Below are 18038 nucleotides of genomic sequence, written 5' to 3' on the forward strand. Positions count from 1 at the left end.
AAGTGGTTGCCTCAGTGTGGGGAAAATTTAGAGATTCCCCATCCCTGACAGGAATGGGTGCCTACCCCCAACTGTCCCACCACTAGGGTCAAGATGGAGATGGAGTAAAATGTCTTGATTTGTGGGGGCAAGGGACAAGGAGGGTTGGCGTGCATCGAGCAGGGGTGCCCCATCATGTGCATCGCATGGGTCCCGCTAGTACATAAAAATCCAATTACATATTCGCACTAAAAATATGCATGAACATAGGGAAGAAAAGGCACCATACTAAAGTTTTTTTGTGCCATCAAACAGGTGAGTGATTAGGCATGATTCCTACTCCCAAGTGTAAGCACGCAGAACTTCATGTCGATGTGGTGTATGCGAAGATAGTCGTTTCAACCATTTAATAGCCACACGATAAGAATATACCTAACTATGGGTTCACAATGTAGGTCTAGAACTAGAAGAGAGCAACACGTCCTAATCTACGAAACCAAATTTTCCAAATCTAGGATAAACAACTCTCATCGAGTGAGATCCAGAGGCCCTAGGCTACATTTACATACTCTATAAGCACACTTTCTGGGATCAGTATTTATTTTTAACCATTGGCTTTTGGGCATGCCACAAACAAGGCATTTTATCATTGTAATTGACAGACGATGACAGTGAAGAACTGATGACGTTGGGGATAGCTTTTAATCAGCCTTCAACTTGTCATAAGGAAACCAAAAGACACGTGGCAGGAACTAGGAAAGAAAGAACAATATGATTAGATAAAAGCGAAAGCAAAGTATCCGACTTCTCTTATATTCCTTGCTCACCCAAGAAAATTGCCGTCTTAACCAAACAAGAAACTAAAACTAGAAGTCTAAAACCAGTTCCCTCAATGTGAACCCAACCAGAACATATCTCAAAAAAGATTTCAGCGTCGGGTAGAGCCGCGTGTATCATAAGGGCCCCATGCTCCACCATAAGTATCACCATATGCACCACCTGGGTATCCCAATTCGGAGCTTGTCTTCAACATTCCATAGCTCATGCCACCTACAAAAGTGTAAAAGATTCATACCTCTATTATAATAGATTTGCTATCTTCTTTTTATTTTAAGGAATGGTATCTTTAGGAAGTAAAAGTGCAAACAAGTAAAAATAAAGAAAAATTTACCAAGACCCCTTGCTCTCTTCTCTGCGTTCAGATGCTCCGCTCGGAGTTTCTCAATTTCACGAGCCATGGAAACAAGGTTCTTCTCCATTGCTTGCTTCTGTTCTACTTGCTCCTCATTTGCTTTCTTCTCATATTCAAAAGCCGTTCTACAAACATAGTCCATTACAAATTCAGCTACTAAGGAAAGCATCTGATATAAGGTGGTGGTGACAAGAATAGTATGTTATACCCTTTTCATAGTGTTTATGTCACCCCCCGCTTAAGAATAGCTTTGGATGTCTTAACCACTCATCAACGGGGAAAGAAACTCGATTGTAACTAAAGTTGAAAGAATGACCAAATACAAACCTGGCTCTGACTAGCTCTTGACGTAAACCATCAATGTCAGCCCTCATGACATGTAGTTGCTTATTTTCAGCTTGCAGTTGAGCCAGATCCTTTGTGAAACCCTGAACCTGGGCAGTAAGATCCTGGCGCAAAGCATTCAGTTTCTGAGTCTCTTCTCTTAACTGCAGAACCTCCACCTTCAAAGGCTCAGCAGCACGGAGCTCAGATTCTAGCTTCAACCCTCTCTCAATAAGTTCCCTAGCTTGTGCCTCTTTGTCAGCACGAAGTTTGGGTATGACCTGGCTCAGTCTGTGAATCTCATCCTTTGCAGCAGTCAGCTCCCTCTGTAGAATAATATTATCATCAGCAACATGCTGGTTCTCAATAAGAAGTCTCCGAATATCTTCATGTTGGATTTCAAGTTCCTCCTCCAGAGCTGCAGGGTGAAGAGGCAGGGGACCAGGTCCTCGATTCAAAAGAGGCCGAGGGCCATCATGAAAGCCTCGGAAACCATCATTAACAGGATGACGAGGCATACGGTTTCTCCCTGCCATGCCTGAGATCCTGCACAAGGAATAACCATATCACCAATGCTGGATGGCAGTACTGCAATACAATCCAAGTGGGACCATAAAAGGAAAGAGAAACGTGAATAATACTTAATAAGATTCAGCTGAGGACTGCCACTGCTCAGATTAGGCATCCATAAATGCAAGGCACTGAAAAATCCTAGCAAACCCATCTTGATCTCTAGACTGAATTGATTATCACAATAATGGAAATCTAACAGAAATAGAAGGAAGAAATTGCTTCCTATTTCCAAAGAACAACAAAATAGATTGCCCCAACATCCTTCCATTCAAAGCCCTCCATATAACCACATACCTTGTATTATAATCAAGAACAAAAAGCGATTTGTCATTCAGATCCCCATATCTGTAAAATTAGATATATGGACTGTCCACAATAAAATTCCCACCAGCTTCTATTGATTCCCCATCTTAAATTAGGTTAACCATCATCTTGCATGAGATAATATCACATCTAGAAAGGTGGACAAGTCCTACTAAATATAGTAAAATGACAGAGAAAGAAAAAGGAAGAAAACATCTAAAGAAATAAAATACAATAATCGAAAGACAAAGAATCATAAATGGTTTTGCCAAGAAGAAAGCAAGACCACCATCCTTCCAGGCAATCAAAAGCACCAGCCTGGTTAACATGACAATACAGGCCAAACCAATCTGGAAAGAAACCATATATTATTTCATCATGTTCAAAGCCCTTTTCTTCTGCCTGTTCTCTTAAAAAATATCTCCTACTAGCACCAAAACCAGTTTGATGATATTGTCACTGTAGAGACCATTAGAAAGTTGGTGTATTTCAACATCCACAAGACATGATACAGTGCAACAGGTTCTCCAGAAGCTTAAAGTCCATAAAATCCCGAGTCCTCTCAAAATGACTCCAGTAGATAAAAAATCAAAGCAAAATAACAACTTCTGCTAGGTAATTCTTAAAACCATTTCAGCTTCTGATTTCTGAACCAGTCTGTTGCAACTTAAAAGCATTTTTCAGCAGTTTAGAACGTGTCTCCATCTATTTCTGCTCATCATTCTCATAATTCTCGAGGTAAGGCACGCAAATCCAGTACTTTTATGGTTTTACCCTGATTGGGACTTTTGCATCACAAGTTTTGGTAGGTCACATCTTGATCTACAAACTCCAAGAAAAGCTTCTCAACTCTTCCATAACAAACTTGCATCAGAATATTTACTGATTTTCATTTTCTTCACAACATTTGCTTTTCCCTGCCCTTTTTCTACCTTTTTGCCTTGCAACTGGTGACAACTGCCTAACCCATTACAATATTTGTAACTTACATCTTCACCCAAAATAAATTTTCCCTGTTTACCACTTGCTTGACAATCAGCCAATTTGTTTGCAAATCTTCTTACCCAACTAAAATTTGAATTACTTTCCTTTTTCTACCTTTTCCCTGGCAAACAATGGTTTTCAAGCATGTTTCTGATCCGCCTCTACTATTTGGCAATCATGTTCCCTTCCTCCTATTCTTGAGTCACACTGTCAGTATATTCCCCTATACTATCTTTGATCTTGCTATGTTTGTATTGAAATTGCACTCTATCATTTGGTCTATATCTCTCAAGCTTGTCACTTCCTCTATCCAAGCATAAAAGGGGCATTTAATTAATATAAACTTCTTATACACCTTGCCAAATTCCACAGTATCATCTTAAGACAGATGATGTATAAATATACATAGCCAATTGACAGATGTACCTAGGTCATATGATGCTCTAGATTCCAAGAGCTACTTTTCCTTTTTCTTCTTTGTTTCTTTATTTTCCCTTTTCTGGTACACCAATGAATGTGCAGAGTGGATTCTTGAGTTGAAATTCATCATCAGGATCAAACAATGGTAAAGCATTCCAGCAAGTAAAACTGAAAGCAAGGTGCAAGTTTAGGCCTACCCAGAATAAGTTATCTTTGTAAAATGGAAGAAAGAAACAGATCAAATGACCTAAGGTCAATGTCTTTTTTTTTTTGGAAAAAGGCAATGTATTGTATTAAAAATATCAAAATAAACCAAGATATACAATCAGCCCAGCAACCACTGTACAATGAGAATCTGTACTAGGGAAAACCCAACAGATCCAAATACAAATAGCCCAAACCAACAAAGTTTATATACTTAAGACAAAAAGGTGATTCCAATCAATAAAGAACTTGTGTGTCTGGATTTGAACAGAGAGTGATTTGCCAACTACGAAAAAAAATGACATTGAAAACCTCTTTTGAATTCTGTCTCCCCTCGAAAATTTTGTTATTTCTTTTGCACCAAACTGCTGCCGGTCTTACTTAACCCCCTTAGCCACCAAGCACTTATGAGACCCTTCACATTGGCTGGAAAACACAACTTAACCGCAAAATTTTCCAATATTTTTCCAAAAATCCAGAGTTCCAGAAAACAAATTCACAATGAATCAGTAGATGGCTTGTGGTCTCCACACTTCTATTGCACAAAATACGCCTCCACCACCTCTATACCTCTTCTGACTAAGTTTTCTCTACTCAGAATTTTATCAAGGATTGAAAACCAGACAAAGAAAGCCAATTTAGACAGCACATTTCTGATCTAAATTCTATCACTTGCCAAGATGTGGAGGAAAAAATATACTGATACATTCCTGAATCACCAAAAGGGGATGAAAACCCCTTAAAAATTATCTCCTTTTCTAATAACAATTTGGTAGCAGGTGGCCATCCTACTCCTAGGTTACTTGGTACATTTTCCCTACATATAGAACAGGCACGGTTCAGCTCATCAAGGTTAGTGGGCTATAGGATAACAGATGTGTTTCCTTCACCGGTTTCATAAAAGTAGGAATCAAGAATGAAACAAATAAAGAAAAGAAAAAACAACATTGCCACATGGTGTAAACATCAAATTTATTGGAAGCCAAGTTCCATAACAGCATTTCTGAAACCTAGGTTGCTAAAACCATGAATAATTAGAGGACTGGTATCTTTTAAGAAATTGGAGAAATGTAGCATGGTCTTCAACAGTGAAAAAGACTGGTCTAGTGCCTTGGCAGCCACTGGAGGCAAATCAGGTAAAGATTAACTTTGATAGATACGGTATTGGGAATCCAGAACTCTGATGAATAGTAGTACTTAGAGATGAGATGAGAACAATTCTACCCATATTTTCAGGACAGTGGGACATGAAGACTCCTTGCTAGCTGAATTAATAGCTGTACTACAATGGTTTTTTTTTTTTAATAATATCACATTTCATTAAGATCAAGAAAAAGATACAGTCCCTTGGAGAGGCACAAGATGCCGCCTCTCCAATACAGGAAACCCAAAAAATAAAACTATAAAATTATAACAAGCAGTACATGAGTGCTACTACAAGATTACAGTTTAACCCAGAACAATGTTTCCCTATTTGTCCCCTGTTTTGCCAAAATATCAGCAAGAGCGTTCGCCGATCTTCCCACCCTTTGTACTGTAACACACATGTTTCTTGTCAGACATTTATACTTCTTTAGCTCATTCTTGTAAATCCATGCAACCTTCTCTGAATTATTTATGCACCCCACTACTATATTAGAGTCCCCCTCAATCAGCACCTTCTCCACACCCAATTTTTTTGCGAGAAGGACTCCTTGTATGGCGGCTAACAATTCTGCCCTAACAGAATTCCCAACTTCCAACGGGCCAGAGTAGAGAAGGATAACCTCTCCAGCCCCCAGAGGGCCCTGGGTTGCCCTAGCTGCTCTCATCAAAATTCAGTTTCAGAAAACCTTGTGGAGGGGGGACTAGTTTGTAGAAACCCTGTCCTTTATGGAAGAGCAGCTTGCTACTGCTGTCCAGTTCCTCCATAGTTCATTAAAGGAGAAGGAATGAAACAGTATAGATTTTAACCAATGTATTGCCCTGTTTAAAATGCAATCCTTCAATGCCTGGCTGCTCCTTTCCTTCTCTTGGAATAATCTTGAATTCCTTTCTTCCCACACTATCCAGATCAACGTTGCTCTTGCACACCTCCACATTCTTCTTCCTCTTTTATGGGGCCATGAGAAGGTAGATGAATTGAACAGCAAACTAAAATCTATTGGCATCTCCCACCTACACCCAAATAGAGATAAAAGCCATCCCCAAAGCTCTGCAGTGACATCACAGGATAGAAATAAATGATAACTGTCCTCACCATGAGATCTGCAAAGGGTATACCAGTTAAGAGATATACAAATAAAGGGTCTTCTCTTCATGGTGTTGACTTTCCCATGGCACACTTCCTAGGAAAAAGCCATTACCTTAGGGGGGACCGGCCTACGCCAGACTTCTTTGGAAGGGAAAGCCCGTTGAGGGGAGGTATTACAAAATGACTTAAAAAAGCAACCACAGGAAAATAACCTTTTGGGGTGAGGGGCCCAAATCCTCTTGTCTGGCAAAGAAGGACCCAACTACACTTTTTCAAGGAGGCAAAGCAAATTAGCCAAACAAATAACTTCCTCATCCCTTAACCCTCGACGAAAACCCAAATCCCAAGACAAGGCCGGTGGATTTAACAGAGAAGGAAGGAACTTTGAAATCCCTCATTTTTAAACCAAGAAATAGAAAACAATGAAGGAAAAAGATCTTTAAGAGGGAGATCCCCAACCCAAGCATCTTCCCAAAAATGAACAAAAGTCCCGAAACAAGTATCGTACCTGACACAACTAAGAAACTTTGGGAGAAATTTTGTGGGTTGCCTCCCAAGGCGCTGCCATGTTAGCCCTTCTTGATGCACCAGCATCCCATCCATTCTCTGAACATCCATGAATGCTCTTCACCACTTCATGCCAAATACTCTCTCGCTCCAAAGGCCATCTCCATAACCACTTCCCTAGCAAAGCCAAATTCCTTTTAATCAAATTTCCTAAACCTAATCCCCCTTCCTCTTTGCTTCTACCCACAACCTCATCTGATCAAATAATCTTTTTTCCCCTCTCCTGGCTCCCAAAGGAAGTCTCTCATCAATTTCTCTAATTTCTTCACTTCCCTAGGTAGTATCCTAAAGATCGAGAGGTAATAAGTAGGTTTGTAAGAGTAGCTCTTATCAATGTTATCCTTCCACCCCACGAGATGTAGTTTTTCTTCCACACTGCAAACCTCTTCTCAAACTTCTCTATGGCTAGAGTCCATAACCTACTCTCCCTAGGATTTGCCCCTAATGGAAGCCCTAAGTAGGACATAAGCCAAGAGAAGTAGAGCATTCAAGGCAATTTGCAATAGCCTCAATCTCCTCATTCTCCAAATTAATCCCCGTATGCAGCACTTTTCTAGGTTGATTTTCAAGTTGGAAATTTCTTCAAAGGTCTTAATCAACTCCTTTAAGTTTCCCACCTTCTCACTAAAGCCTCCATCACAACATACCATTAAATCATCTACAAACTGAAGATGGGTAACTGGAACTTGGTTTCTGCCTATTATCCAACCCCTTATGACCTCTTCCCTATCAGCCCTGGTGATAATTCGACTAAAAGCATCAGCTACCAAGGTAAAGAGAAAAGGTGAAAGGGGATCCCTTTGCCTAATGCCCCTACAGGCTAGAAAGAAGTCCCTAACCACTCTGTTTACTAGGATGGAAAAGTGACAATTACTAACACAACCCATCATCCAACTACACCACCTTTCCCTAAACCCACAATTCCTCATCGCCTCTAACAGAAACTACCAATCCACTAGATAATAGGCTTTCTCTAGGTCCAGCTTGCAAACAAAACCTCTTTTCCTAGAACTCTTCATTTCCTCCACGCACTCATTCACAATCGAGATCTGATCAATTATCTGACATCCTTGAATGAAGGCCCCTTGGACTTGACTAATGATGGACGGGAGGGCTTCTTTAATCCTCAAAGAAAGAACCTTGGTCCAATGTTTTAAAAGCGCAAGACGCAAGGGTCAATTTGCACCTAAGGCGCAAGGCGAGGCACATGCCTTTTTAAGCAAGGTGCAAAAAATAAAAATAAAAAGTCAAAAAATTATTAGACATAATATTAATAAAAATATAAACCTTACTTTTAAAATAAATGTTTTATAAAACATACTATCTAATATTAAAATACATAAATATAACATGTAGAGCATATCCAATGAGAATTTAAAAATCAAATCAAATATATAAAACATTTTCAAGCATATAAAACCCACAATCCCTTTTTTTTCTCAATTGCATTACTTCAAGTAGCTAATGTGATGTAAAACATATTACATTCCTGATTCTACGAGCCGCCTTTGTACCACGCCCCTCGAGGCAAGCCCAAACAAGTCCATGTTAGGTCTTAAATTCTTAGTTCTCACACAAAAAATAATGATTTTATAGTTTTTATTGCTTTTTAAGAAGATATTTTATTAGGATGAATGAATGAATAAACAACATTACCAAATAAGGGGTTCATGAAGCTTCAGTGACGAGCAAACTAGAGCAGAGTAGAACCCCCTATTTGGTAATGTTGTTCATTCATTCATCCTAATAAAATATCTTCTTAAAAAGCAAAAAAACTATAAAATCGCTATTTTTTGTGTGAGAACTAAGAATTTAAGACCTAGCATGGACTTGTTTGGGCTTGCCTCGAGGGGAGTGGAATACGGAGAACCCCCTATTTGGTAATGTTGTTTATTCATTCATTCATCCTAATAAAATATCTTCTTAAAAAGCAAAAAAACTATAAAATCGCTATTTTTTGTGTGAGAACTAAGAATTTAAGACCTAGCATGGACTTGTTTGGGCTTGCCTCGAGGGGAGTGGAATACGGATCCGGGGACGGAGCCCCCGACCCAGCCGCTAGACACAAAAAAAAGCGTTGAAGTTTCAAAAGGCGCAGGCCTGGGCTGAGGTGTAAGGTGCACTAGGCATACACCTTTTGAAAGGGCTACGCCTAGGACCTAGGTGAGGCGCCTACCCTAAAATGCCTCCTGCCTGTGCGCCTAGGCGCGCCTGAGGCACGCCTTTTAAATCACTACCTTGGTCACTATCTTAATAGATACTTGTCACCAAACTAATTGGCCTAAAGTCCTTGGGATGGATAGCATCAGATTTCTTCAGGATTAAAGCAAAAAAAAGTAGCATTAATACCTCGACTAACTACATGCTTCTCTACAAAGTCCTTAAACACATCATAGAGATCATCTTTTATCACCTCCCAACAGTCTTGGTAGAATGCCATTGAAAAACCATCTGGGCCTGGAGCTTTCGATCCATCCATTGAAAACACTGCCTTTTTAATCTCTTCTTCCTCAAAGTTCCTTTCCAACCACTTAATCCTCTCCTCATCCAATCTTGGCCACTCTACCCCTTCCATTTCAAGCCTCTCATTCAAGGGTTGCCTATAAATCGATTTAAAGTGGTCCACAAACAACCTGCCAATATCTTCCAAGTTAGAGACCACCTCCCCTCCGATCTCTAGCTTTGACACAAAATTCTTCCTCCTCCTCCCATTTGTCACATTGCAAAAATATTTAGTGTTTCCATCACCTTCCTTAATCCACCTATACCTTGATTTTTACCTCCAACTTATTTCTTCTCTTAGCAGTACCTCTTCTAATTCTTCCTATTCCACTCTCTTATTTTGGACCTTAACATCTGTAGTTTCATGTGAAATCTTACCCCTTTCCAATTTACTCCCCCCAATTCCTCATTCCACCAAGTTTTTACTTGGTTCACAAAATCCGGATGGGTGAACCACATATTCTCAAACCTAAACGGTCTGGGTCCACTGATAAAATTCTCCAGCCCTAATCTTATGGAACAATGACTCGAGGTTACCCTAGGCAAAGCTCTAGACACTAGGTTCCCCCAGTAATTCTCCCAAGCTAGTTTGGAGATGAATCTATCCAACATTGATCACAAAGGGGTTCCCTGTAGGTACCATGTGAATCTAGCTTGTAGTAGTGGAATTTCCTGCAAATCGCAATCCACAATAAAGCTATTAAACTTCCTCATGCTAGTCATGATGGATTGTTGAAGTCCTTCCCCCAAACACTAAGGTCCTTCCCCCAAACCCTGAATTGCATATAACTCATCCCACATGTCATTCCTTCCCCTATAGGTATTGGGATCATAGGTATTAGTTAATACCCAAGTGAAGCCATATGTCACATTCTTGAATTTAATGGATACTAAGAGTCTACCTATCAGCTCCTCCACTGCTTCTACTACATCCTCTTTCCATAGTGTAACAATCCCTCCTAAAGATCCCCAAGAAGGGGTTGAACTCCATCTGACTCCTCTAGATCTCCATACACTCCTCACCCACCTTACATCCAATTCTAGCAATTTTGTTTCTTGTAAAAGTACAATGTCAAGCTTTTCTCTCTTCAACATATCCTTAATCACCCTCCTTTTCCTTGCACTCCCTAGTCCTCTCACATTCCAACTAACTAATCGCATAGACACAGATCTTAAGAAAGCCCTCAACCAATTAATGACCCCTACTCCTTACTTCACCCCCTTCCTCCTATCTCCCCTACCACTAAACTCTAAATCCTCTTCAATATCACAAATTAATCTTTCCACCTAAGATCTTTTTTTCCTTTTCACTCTTTTGGTTTCTTCCCCCTTCTCATTGTTCATATTCACCTCTTCAGCCTTTGCACACAACTGACCCCGCTCATCGGTGGAACTCTCATTCAAAGTCTGAATCCCTCCTGTATCAAGGTCAAAGTGACCTCCCTTACCACCATCCTTCGCCCTCTCACTGTACCCTTCCACATATGACATAACCTTCCAATTGACTGAGTTCCTCAAGCTCTGCACAAATCAGACTCCATATTTTATCGCCCCCCTCCCCTCACTGCAACCTTCTCCAACTCTTTATGTTTTACCACTTAGATTGGATGTTGGTACAACTGTTCCAGGCATAACACACCGATTAGTACCCAAAAATAAATTGGCATTCATACCTGAGTGGGGAAGGAGAGAACAGGGACCACTTGGGCTAGACTGTTGGCCAACTGCAACCGACTTTGGTGTCGGTCCCCTACAAGGAAACTCCTGCAATGTGGACATGGTAGTACAAACACCATCATCTTGCCTACACTCTTGTAAACCCAAAATCTGTTCTTCCCTTCCTGGAAAACCCCTATCCATACTCAAAAGAGAGGTCTGTTCTTCTGCATTTATATCCTGTAGGACCTAGGATTTTGGGTTAACTTTCTTGTCATTGGGGTGTGAGGTTTGTTTAGCATTGTCCGCATCAGTACATACTTTCGTGGAGAAACCAGAAACAGCCCCTTCATCTTCAAGAAATAAAGTTTCCATACTCAAACTTCCTATCTCTACCAAGTTTTCCTTCGCTTGCAGATCTATGCTGCCCAAACTCAAGGTTTCATCTAAGTCATATGAGTCATATTCATCACTACCATCTACTTGTGCAGCCCACTCTCCATTTTCTAACTTCTCCATGTTGCTGCGCTTCATACACCTTGGATTTCGTCTCTCAGGGGTCAGGCGATTAACCATTCTTGTTGGGATCCACTGAAGAGAGCTGCTAGACTTCATGCTAATTTCCACAGTTCGGGGCTGAGAGTTAGAGCTCAAGGAAGAAGATGATAGACTATTAGAGGCATCTATCAACTTCTCACACCCTAGGTCACATGATGTTTTAAGTTAACATGTGCCTTTAAAGTTTTAATAGGTTTGGTTGTGGACTCGGTGCTTGGCCCATCCAAACCAACCTCCCCATTAACCCTCGGCCCAGGTGAGAACAGCCTACTGGCCCAGTGCCTCTACACGTGCCATCCGATCCCACGTACCTCCTTAATCCGCCCTCTTTGCTAACAACTGCCTCCTGTTTACTCCCCTCACCAGTATTAACCCCTATCATGGCATTATTCCAGCCCACCACCTGTGCATAGGTTCTGCTACATGTCAGGGGGGTTTCTTGTATTTCAAGCCTTTGACCTTCCATCTTCCCCACACCTTTTTGGCTCCCCAGTAATTGTTGGCCCAATTTTGGTATAATTTCCAATGGATTTTGAATCTCCCAATCTCCTTGTTCCACGTACAGCTTCTTCTTCAACCCTTTCCCCTCCCTCCATTCTAACCTCTTTCCACAAGCTTTGCTTCAATGGAGTAGGCCAGCCAGACTAAAACAAAGGCTTCTTCCACCCTTACTTGCACCTTCCTTGGAATATCTTCAAGCTTCACTCCATTTAGAAGAATGACCGCAGAATGGAGATCTCCCCAATAAGCACCTTCGAGTCTCCCTCCACACATCAATGCAATGGATTCTGCTACTTCTTGCCTCCAAAGATGAAAAGGCAGCCCTATTATGCGCACTAGTATCCCATCTTCAACAGAGTAATCCTTAGAGTTAGAGAGAGGATTCCATCTGAAGATTGTATAAGCACCTAACTCAGTCTGGAAATTCACAGCCAAGATCTACTTTGTTCTCTCGAAAGTCCACTAAAGCTTTACATTTGTCAAATGGGATTATAATGAACTCCTTTTTCAGTCTTAGATTCAAGGTCAAAAGATCTGCAACTTTCTCCAATCCGTGACCCGCATCCCTGCTTGGATTATGAACTTACTTTCCCATTCTTCCTTCTTCGAATAATCCAACAGTCTACAATGTCCATTGGCTTTCGCTATAACCACAGGCCCCTGTTCCAAGTTTCCAGACAATGTAGTTCCCTTGCTTGCCACCTCCTCCCTTATTGGACTCTTCTCTGTAGCAGTGTAGTTGTACCTCCACTGCACAAAAACTCCTCAAGTAACCTGCTAACACCCTTCCATCCTTGACTCTGTCTTCCTGCCGAGAAGCATACCATCTATTTCTTTCCTTTGCCAAAGAACTAAACCAGAGTTATATAACATCCCTTAGTGTTCTTCCTGCTTTCGACTATATATGTCTTACCTTCCTTGGTTCCAACCTCTTGTCTGTTGCTTTGCTTGCCTTTCAATCTTGCTTTTTCCACAAAACTCCTAAGCCATTCCACTACTTATACCCCAGTCACCAGAATCATAGCCCTTCTCCCTTCCCTTATCTTTAGGCTCATCTTACTTCGGACTCCAACTTCCTCAAAGCTTCCACCTTCAGATTTCTTCTCCACCGCCCTACCTCCACGAACCTACCCTCCATTAGCAGTATTACAATGATTAAGGTTAGGAAAAATGTTAAATTACAGAAACTTGATGGTCGAGGAGGACTCAGAGGTGGTGATAAGTTAATTGAAGCACAAGCAAGGACCTTGGCAATAAAATTATAAAGGAAATAAAAATGGCTAACTAGGGAGACACAAATCGCATGTTGGAATTACAGATCAGAAAATGGGTTGACTGATATGATGGCTACATAAGGAGCAACTCGGGACCAATTATTTTGGGGACAAATGTAATGAATGGAAAATGAAAATGGCTCAGGTGGCTAGATTCCGAACAAGTTGGGGTTCCCTTTGGGGCAAACTATGTACATATTCTTACATATCAAAGAAAAACTATGTACATATTCTTTTACATAATCAATCAATTTTAATTTAACAATAAAAAGAAAATATTAACTCAATCATGAATATTTTGAGTTGGTTATACAGTCAAAGATAGCATGGGATTGTTGAATATTCAGAATATCAGACACAGAAATCATAGAGTTTTGATAAATTTCTGAAAAAAGCTCAAGAATCTCCTAGACAGAGATCCAAGTGAAAGTTCTTTTTCCAAGAGTCATTAGGTTGAAATCAGATATTCTGCAGTTTGAACATACTATTATAAATTTAACAAATTCAGTAGCTCCTTGTGTTTATCAAGAGGACTTCCATAACTAAAGATCATTAACCAGACATGCACCAAGATACTAAAATGTGAAGCCATCAGCCTTAAAAAGTAAAGAATAAGCCTCATAAGCATGAATTTTTTTAGTATACTTTAATAACCATATAAAATGAACTGTAACTAGTATAAATTGTCTCATTAACTTTAACAATACAAATAAATAATGGACCCCATCTAAGATGGACTTCAGCTCCTCAATCATATGCCTGCCATCCGATTAATAGATTTTTTTTAATTGGATTATTTGCTTTATAGTTCTGCCCATCCAAAAAAGAAAGGTCCAAATTTCATCAGTGGTTAAGTTCCACTTAATGCCTATTTTCACCAGAAAAACCCGCAAACAAAAAAATTAAACTTGGTTTCTTTGGGATACATAGACCTCATATTTTAGAACCGCATATTACAAATTTAAGGAAGAACCAAGGACATCCTAAGGTCCTAAAGGTGATGTTTATATAAATAAAAATAATATGGTCTTTCATAAATTATAATAAGTGGTAAGAAGTATCTAAGCCAAAATAAAGGCAGGGAAGACAAAAATTTGGTAAAGAACAATACAAGTAAGAACCTCCCCCCCCCCACACACACACAAAAAAAAGGAAAAAGAAAAACAGCCATCCTCCCAAAAATTTTGGGGTTTTTTCAAGCCTATCATTTCAGGGATCTCCTTAGTTGTTTTAATAGAGCAAGTAGAACATTAAATTGATTGTCAAAAACTTCCTCTCTTCTTTGAGTAAAAGGGATTTCTTCAAATGTTTCTAGCACAATAGCAAGTAGGGGCGAAAATGGATCGGATCATGATCCAACCTGATCCGAGATCCAACCCTATTTGGTCAAATTTGGATCACCCCTGTTCGAATCTTCGAATCGGATTCAGATCGCCCCTTATCTGATCTGGGAAGATCCGATCCGATATATATTATATATTTATAAATATATATATATATATATGCATATATATAACATATGTTATTTATTTATTCATAAATATATTTTTATAAATTTGTTATATTATTTATTTTTTATAAAAATCATGTATATATATGACGAAAATAATTAAAAAATACTTGTATTTTTTGTTTTTACTTTATTTAAATTAGTATATTTTATTTTTCTTTTAATAATTTATTAATTTTTAAAGAAAACAAGTCGGATCGGATCAGATCCGAAGATCCAACTTACCAATAGGATTCGAATTCAAATAGAGTCCTATCAGATCCGATTGGATCGGATCTGACATGAACAATGTCAGATCATAATCGAATATACACTGATTCGAATCCGACCCGATCCGTTTGCATCCCTAATAGCAAGAAGCAAGAATTCCCACCCTTGAATTATATATTTTTCAATGCCTCAAGTAATGAAACATATTAAACTATCATAACAGTTGTCAAGGCGACACATAGGTGGGTGTCCAAGGTGCCCTTGGAGGCTCGCCTCGCCTAATCACCAAGCAGTTTTGTACATTGTGTTATAAAATATTTTTATATTCTTAAGTTTTTTACATTATAATTATAAAATATACATTATTAAACTAAAATATTCATTTTGTGTGTTTATACTTATTTCCTTTTATTACTTTCTTATTTATTAGGGTTTAATCAACACAAACATTGCTAAATGCTGTATTGAACCCTCAAAGACTTAAAAACCTGAACCAATAAGGAAGAAAATAAAATTTTGTCTAATCAACAGATTTTCTTCTTCTTCCACCTTTTCTTTTCTTCTTTTCCTATAACAAAAATAGATGTTTAGCTTAGGATATATGTTTTTTACTTAAATAAAATCCATCGCCTAGGCAACTAGGTGACAAGGGCATTGGGGAGCACCTCAACATATAATCCTGAAGTGCATTCCTGAAACCTAATTTTAATTCCTAATTAACACTAAGTCCTTATCAAAAATTAGTTCAGGTCTTACATAGTTCATCTGTATCGAACATAGGATTCCTTTGCATATAACATCCCCATAACCCAGACCAAAGCAACCAAATTTTTGGGTCTAAGATCATGCACTTCCAACAGATAGAGAGCTTTCAAAGTTAAATAACATTTGACAGAAATTGGTAACAGTGTAGCATGACGTCTGACTGATCTGAGAGTTAACAACATTGATGGTAGGGGCTCTTGCAGATACCAGAAGAGGAGAGATTTATAGCACATAAAAAGAATGAATTCCTTAGCTTCTGTTTTCCAATCTGAAACTAAAGGAAGAAAAGTAGAAAGACTAGCCATCATCTATCTAATGTGTCCAATGAAATCTTTTTTTTTTTTTTTTTGCATCAAGAACATGCAAATGAGAAAAACCATCAAAATCTTTTTTATTATATAATGATAAAAGTCATACCAAGAAGGATTAAAGTTACCTTCTTTTCATATAATAAAATGTTTTATTTACGTAAAATTAAAAAAAAAAAAAAAAGGAAAGCCAATAAGAGATACAAATGAGGGAATTGTTCTCTTGAGGATCACGTTTTAATTTTTTTCCCGGATAACAGTCTAAGAGGCTTTATATTAACAAATAGTTAAGCATGAACAAGTTTTACAACTTAAATGGATCACGTTTTAATTTTTATTCTTTCGATAAAAGTCTAAGACGCTTTATATTAACAAATAATTAGGTATGAACAAGTTTTACAACTTAAATAGCAGCTCAGTGCCACTATTCTCAAACTCAATAAGAAAATGAGAACTTAGAAGTGACTTCAAAGGAAAATTAGTAAAAGAATTCGTATTAAATGACAACTATGCAGATAATTACGGTCTTTCTACGCTTACAACCTTTCGAACATCATAGTCAATACCACCAAAACAACAGAAACCTAAAAATAATTCATTTGAGCTAAACCACTTGCTGCCAACTGATAACATGATATGAGAGGAAACCAGGCCATGAGATTCAGAGATTAATTGAAGGGAATCAACAAAAGAAAGCAATAAACACCGAACAAAATAGGCTGAAAACATATTTAGAGAAAGAGAAAGAGAGAGAGAACAGAGAGAATAAACTTACAAGAAAAAAAAAGGTTCTTTTGGAACTTCTCTGGAAAATGCCGAGCCTCCGAATTTGGGCAGCAACAGAGCTTGAGAGTTTCCCACTTGTAATAGTAATACACCACCCTCCCTTTCTTTTCGTTTACTCAGGCACAAGGCAAACCTAGCGTATTCGTGTTTTAAATTACACTATTGCCCATGGTGAACCGTAGAAAGCCCAGCCTCAGCCAATAGGCACGGCCGCACGGGCCAAGAATATTTGGGCCAAAGTAGTTTCTCACTTTCTCCAGAAAGCCCAGCCTCAGTCAATCCAAGAAAAAGGAGGCAAGAAGATTTGCCGCATGATAAGCTGAGCTGCGTTGATAGAATTGCTTTGATAAGCTATACGATCGCAAAGTCGATTTTTAGGCTTCTTATTTTCACAGTTTTCAAATTTTTTACCAAATTTCAAGACTTTTTGGATTTCTTAGAGAACCCAATATATAAAAGCCCTCTTAAATGAGTACTAAATTATCATGATATATGAATTAGGAGCAAGGCATGTTCCAGTTTTTACAATGTGCCATTGTCGGTTGGATTCAAAATAGAGCCCATCGGCCCAAAACCTGTCATACGCACTTAATGCAATTAGAGCTATTAGTAAGTGTGTTCATGTTTTGCATGTGGCAATTTTTTTATGATAATGATAATATTTTATATTTTTTACGAAGGTTTAAAGTATCGATACAATACGCGTTTGGGTAGTATCGTATTGGTACTCATAAACGCCCGAAAACTCTTTTTTTTTGTTATTTTTTTCAAAGTTTGGTTTTTTGGGAAGCTAAAAACATGTTTTTTTAATTAAAAAAAAAGTTGGGGTTTTGAAACCCTTGGAAACAAGCATTTCGGATCGTACCATTTTCAAAATATACGATATGATACATCCAATACGGGGCGTATCATGTTGATACTTTAAAACATGTTTTCTACATTTTTTTCATATTTCTACATAACTCATCATATATAGATTGGTTCCTTTAATTATGATTTCTTGTTATATATTTATAATTAATTTTTCTGTCTGTAAATTTTGTTCCTTTTGAATGAGAGGAAAATTTACATTTACAATGAAGTATGTGAAGGTAAAGATAGTTTTCTTTTTGATTGGACGAATTTTAATGGGAAGGTGAGGTGGCACATATCCATATAAATGACTTCTATGGTTCAACAATGACTATTA

General features: G+C 38.5%; 1 protein-coding gene across 1 annotated transcript; it reads right to left on the reverse strand.

Moving 5' to 3' along the window:
• Window positions 1-732: 732 nt before the first annotated feature.
• Window positions 733-17107, reverse strand: LOC148863623 (protein FLX-like 3). The gene is made up of 4 exons (XM_088976133.1): window positions 16839-17107; window positions 1499-2041; window positions 1151-1296; window positions 733-1029 (listed from the first exon to the last, which is right to left on the reverse strand). Exons 2-4 carry the CDS (start codon window positions 2029-2031, stop codon window positions 908-910), a joined length of 801 nt encoding a protein of 266 aa, XP_088832259.1. The 5' UTR covers window positions 2032-2041; window positions 16839-17107; the 3' UTR covers window positions 733-907.
• Between the last annotated feature and the right edge of the window lie 931 nt (window positions 17108-18038).

This window comes from Nelumbo lutea, chromosome 3 (genome assembly GCF_056320005.1).
Source record: "Nelumbo lutea isolate HS-2025 chromosome 3, American lotus-T2T, whole genome shotgun sequence".
Taxonomy (NCBI): domain Eukaryota; kingdom Viridiplantae; phylum Streptophyta; class Magnoliopsida; order Proteales; family Nelumbonaceae; genus Nelumbo; species Nelumbo lutea.

Excerpts from the sequence above, each read along its gene's own strand:
- LOC148863623 (XM_088976133.1), bottom strand. The coding sequence starts at position 2,031 with ATGGCAGGGAGAAACCGTATGCCTCGTCATCCTGTTAATGATGGTTTC. Across the intron at positions 1,297-1,498 it reads CAAGAGCTAGTCAGAGCCAG|AACGGCTTTTGAATATGAGA; the intron begins GTTTGTATTTGG and ends CTATGTTTGTAG. Across the intron at positions 1,030-1,150 it reads GAAGAGAGCAAGGGGTCTTG|GTGGCATGAGCTATGGAATG; the intron begins GTAAATTTTTCT and ends ACACTTTTGTAG.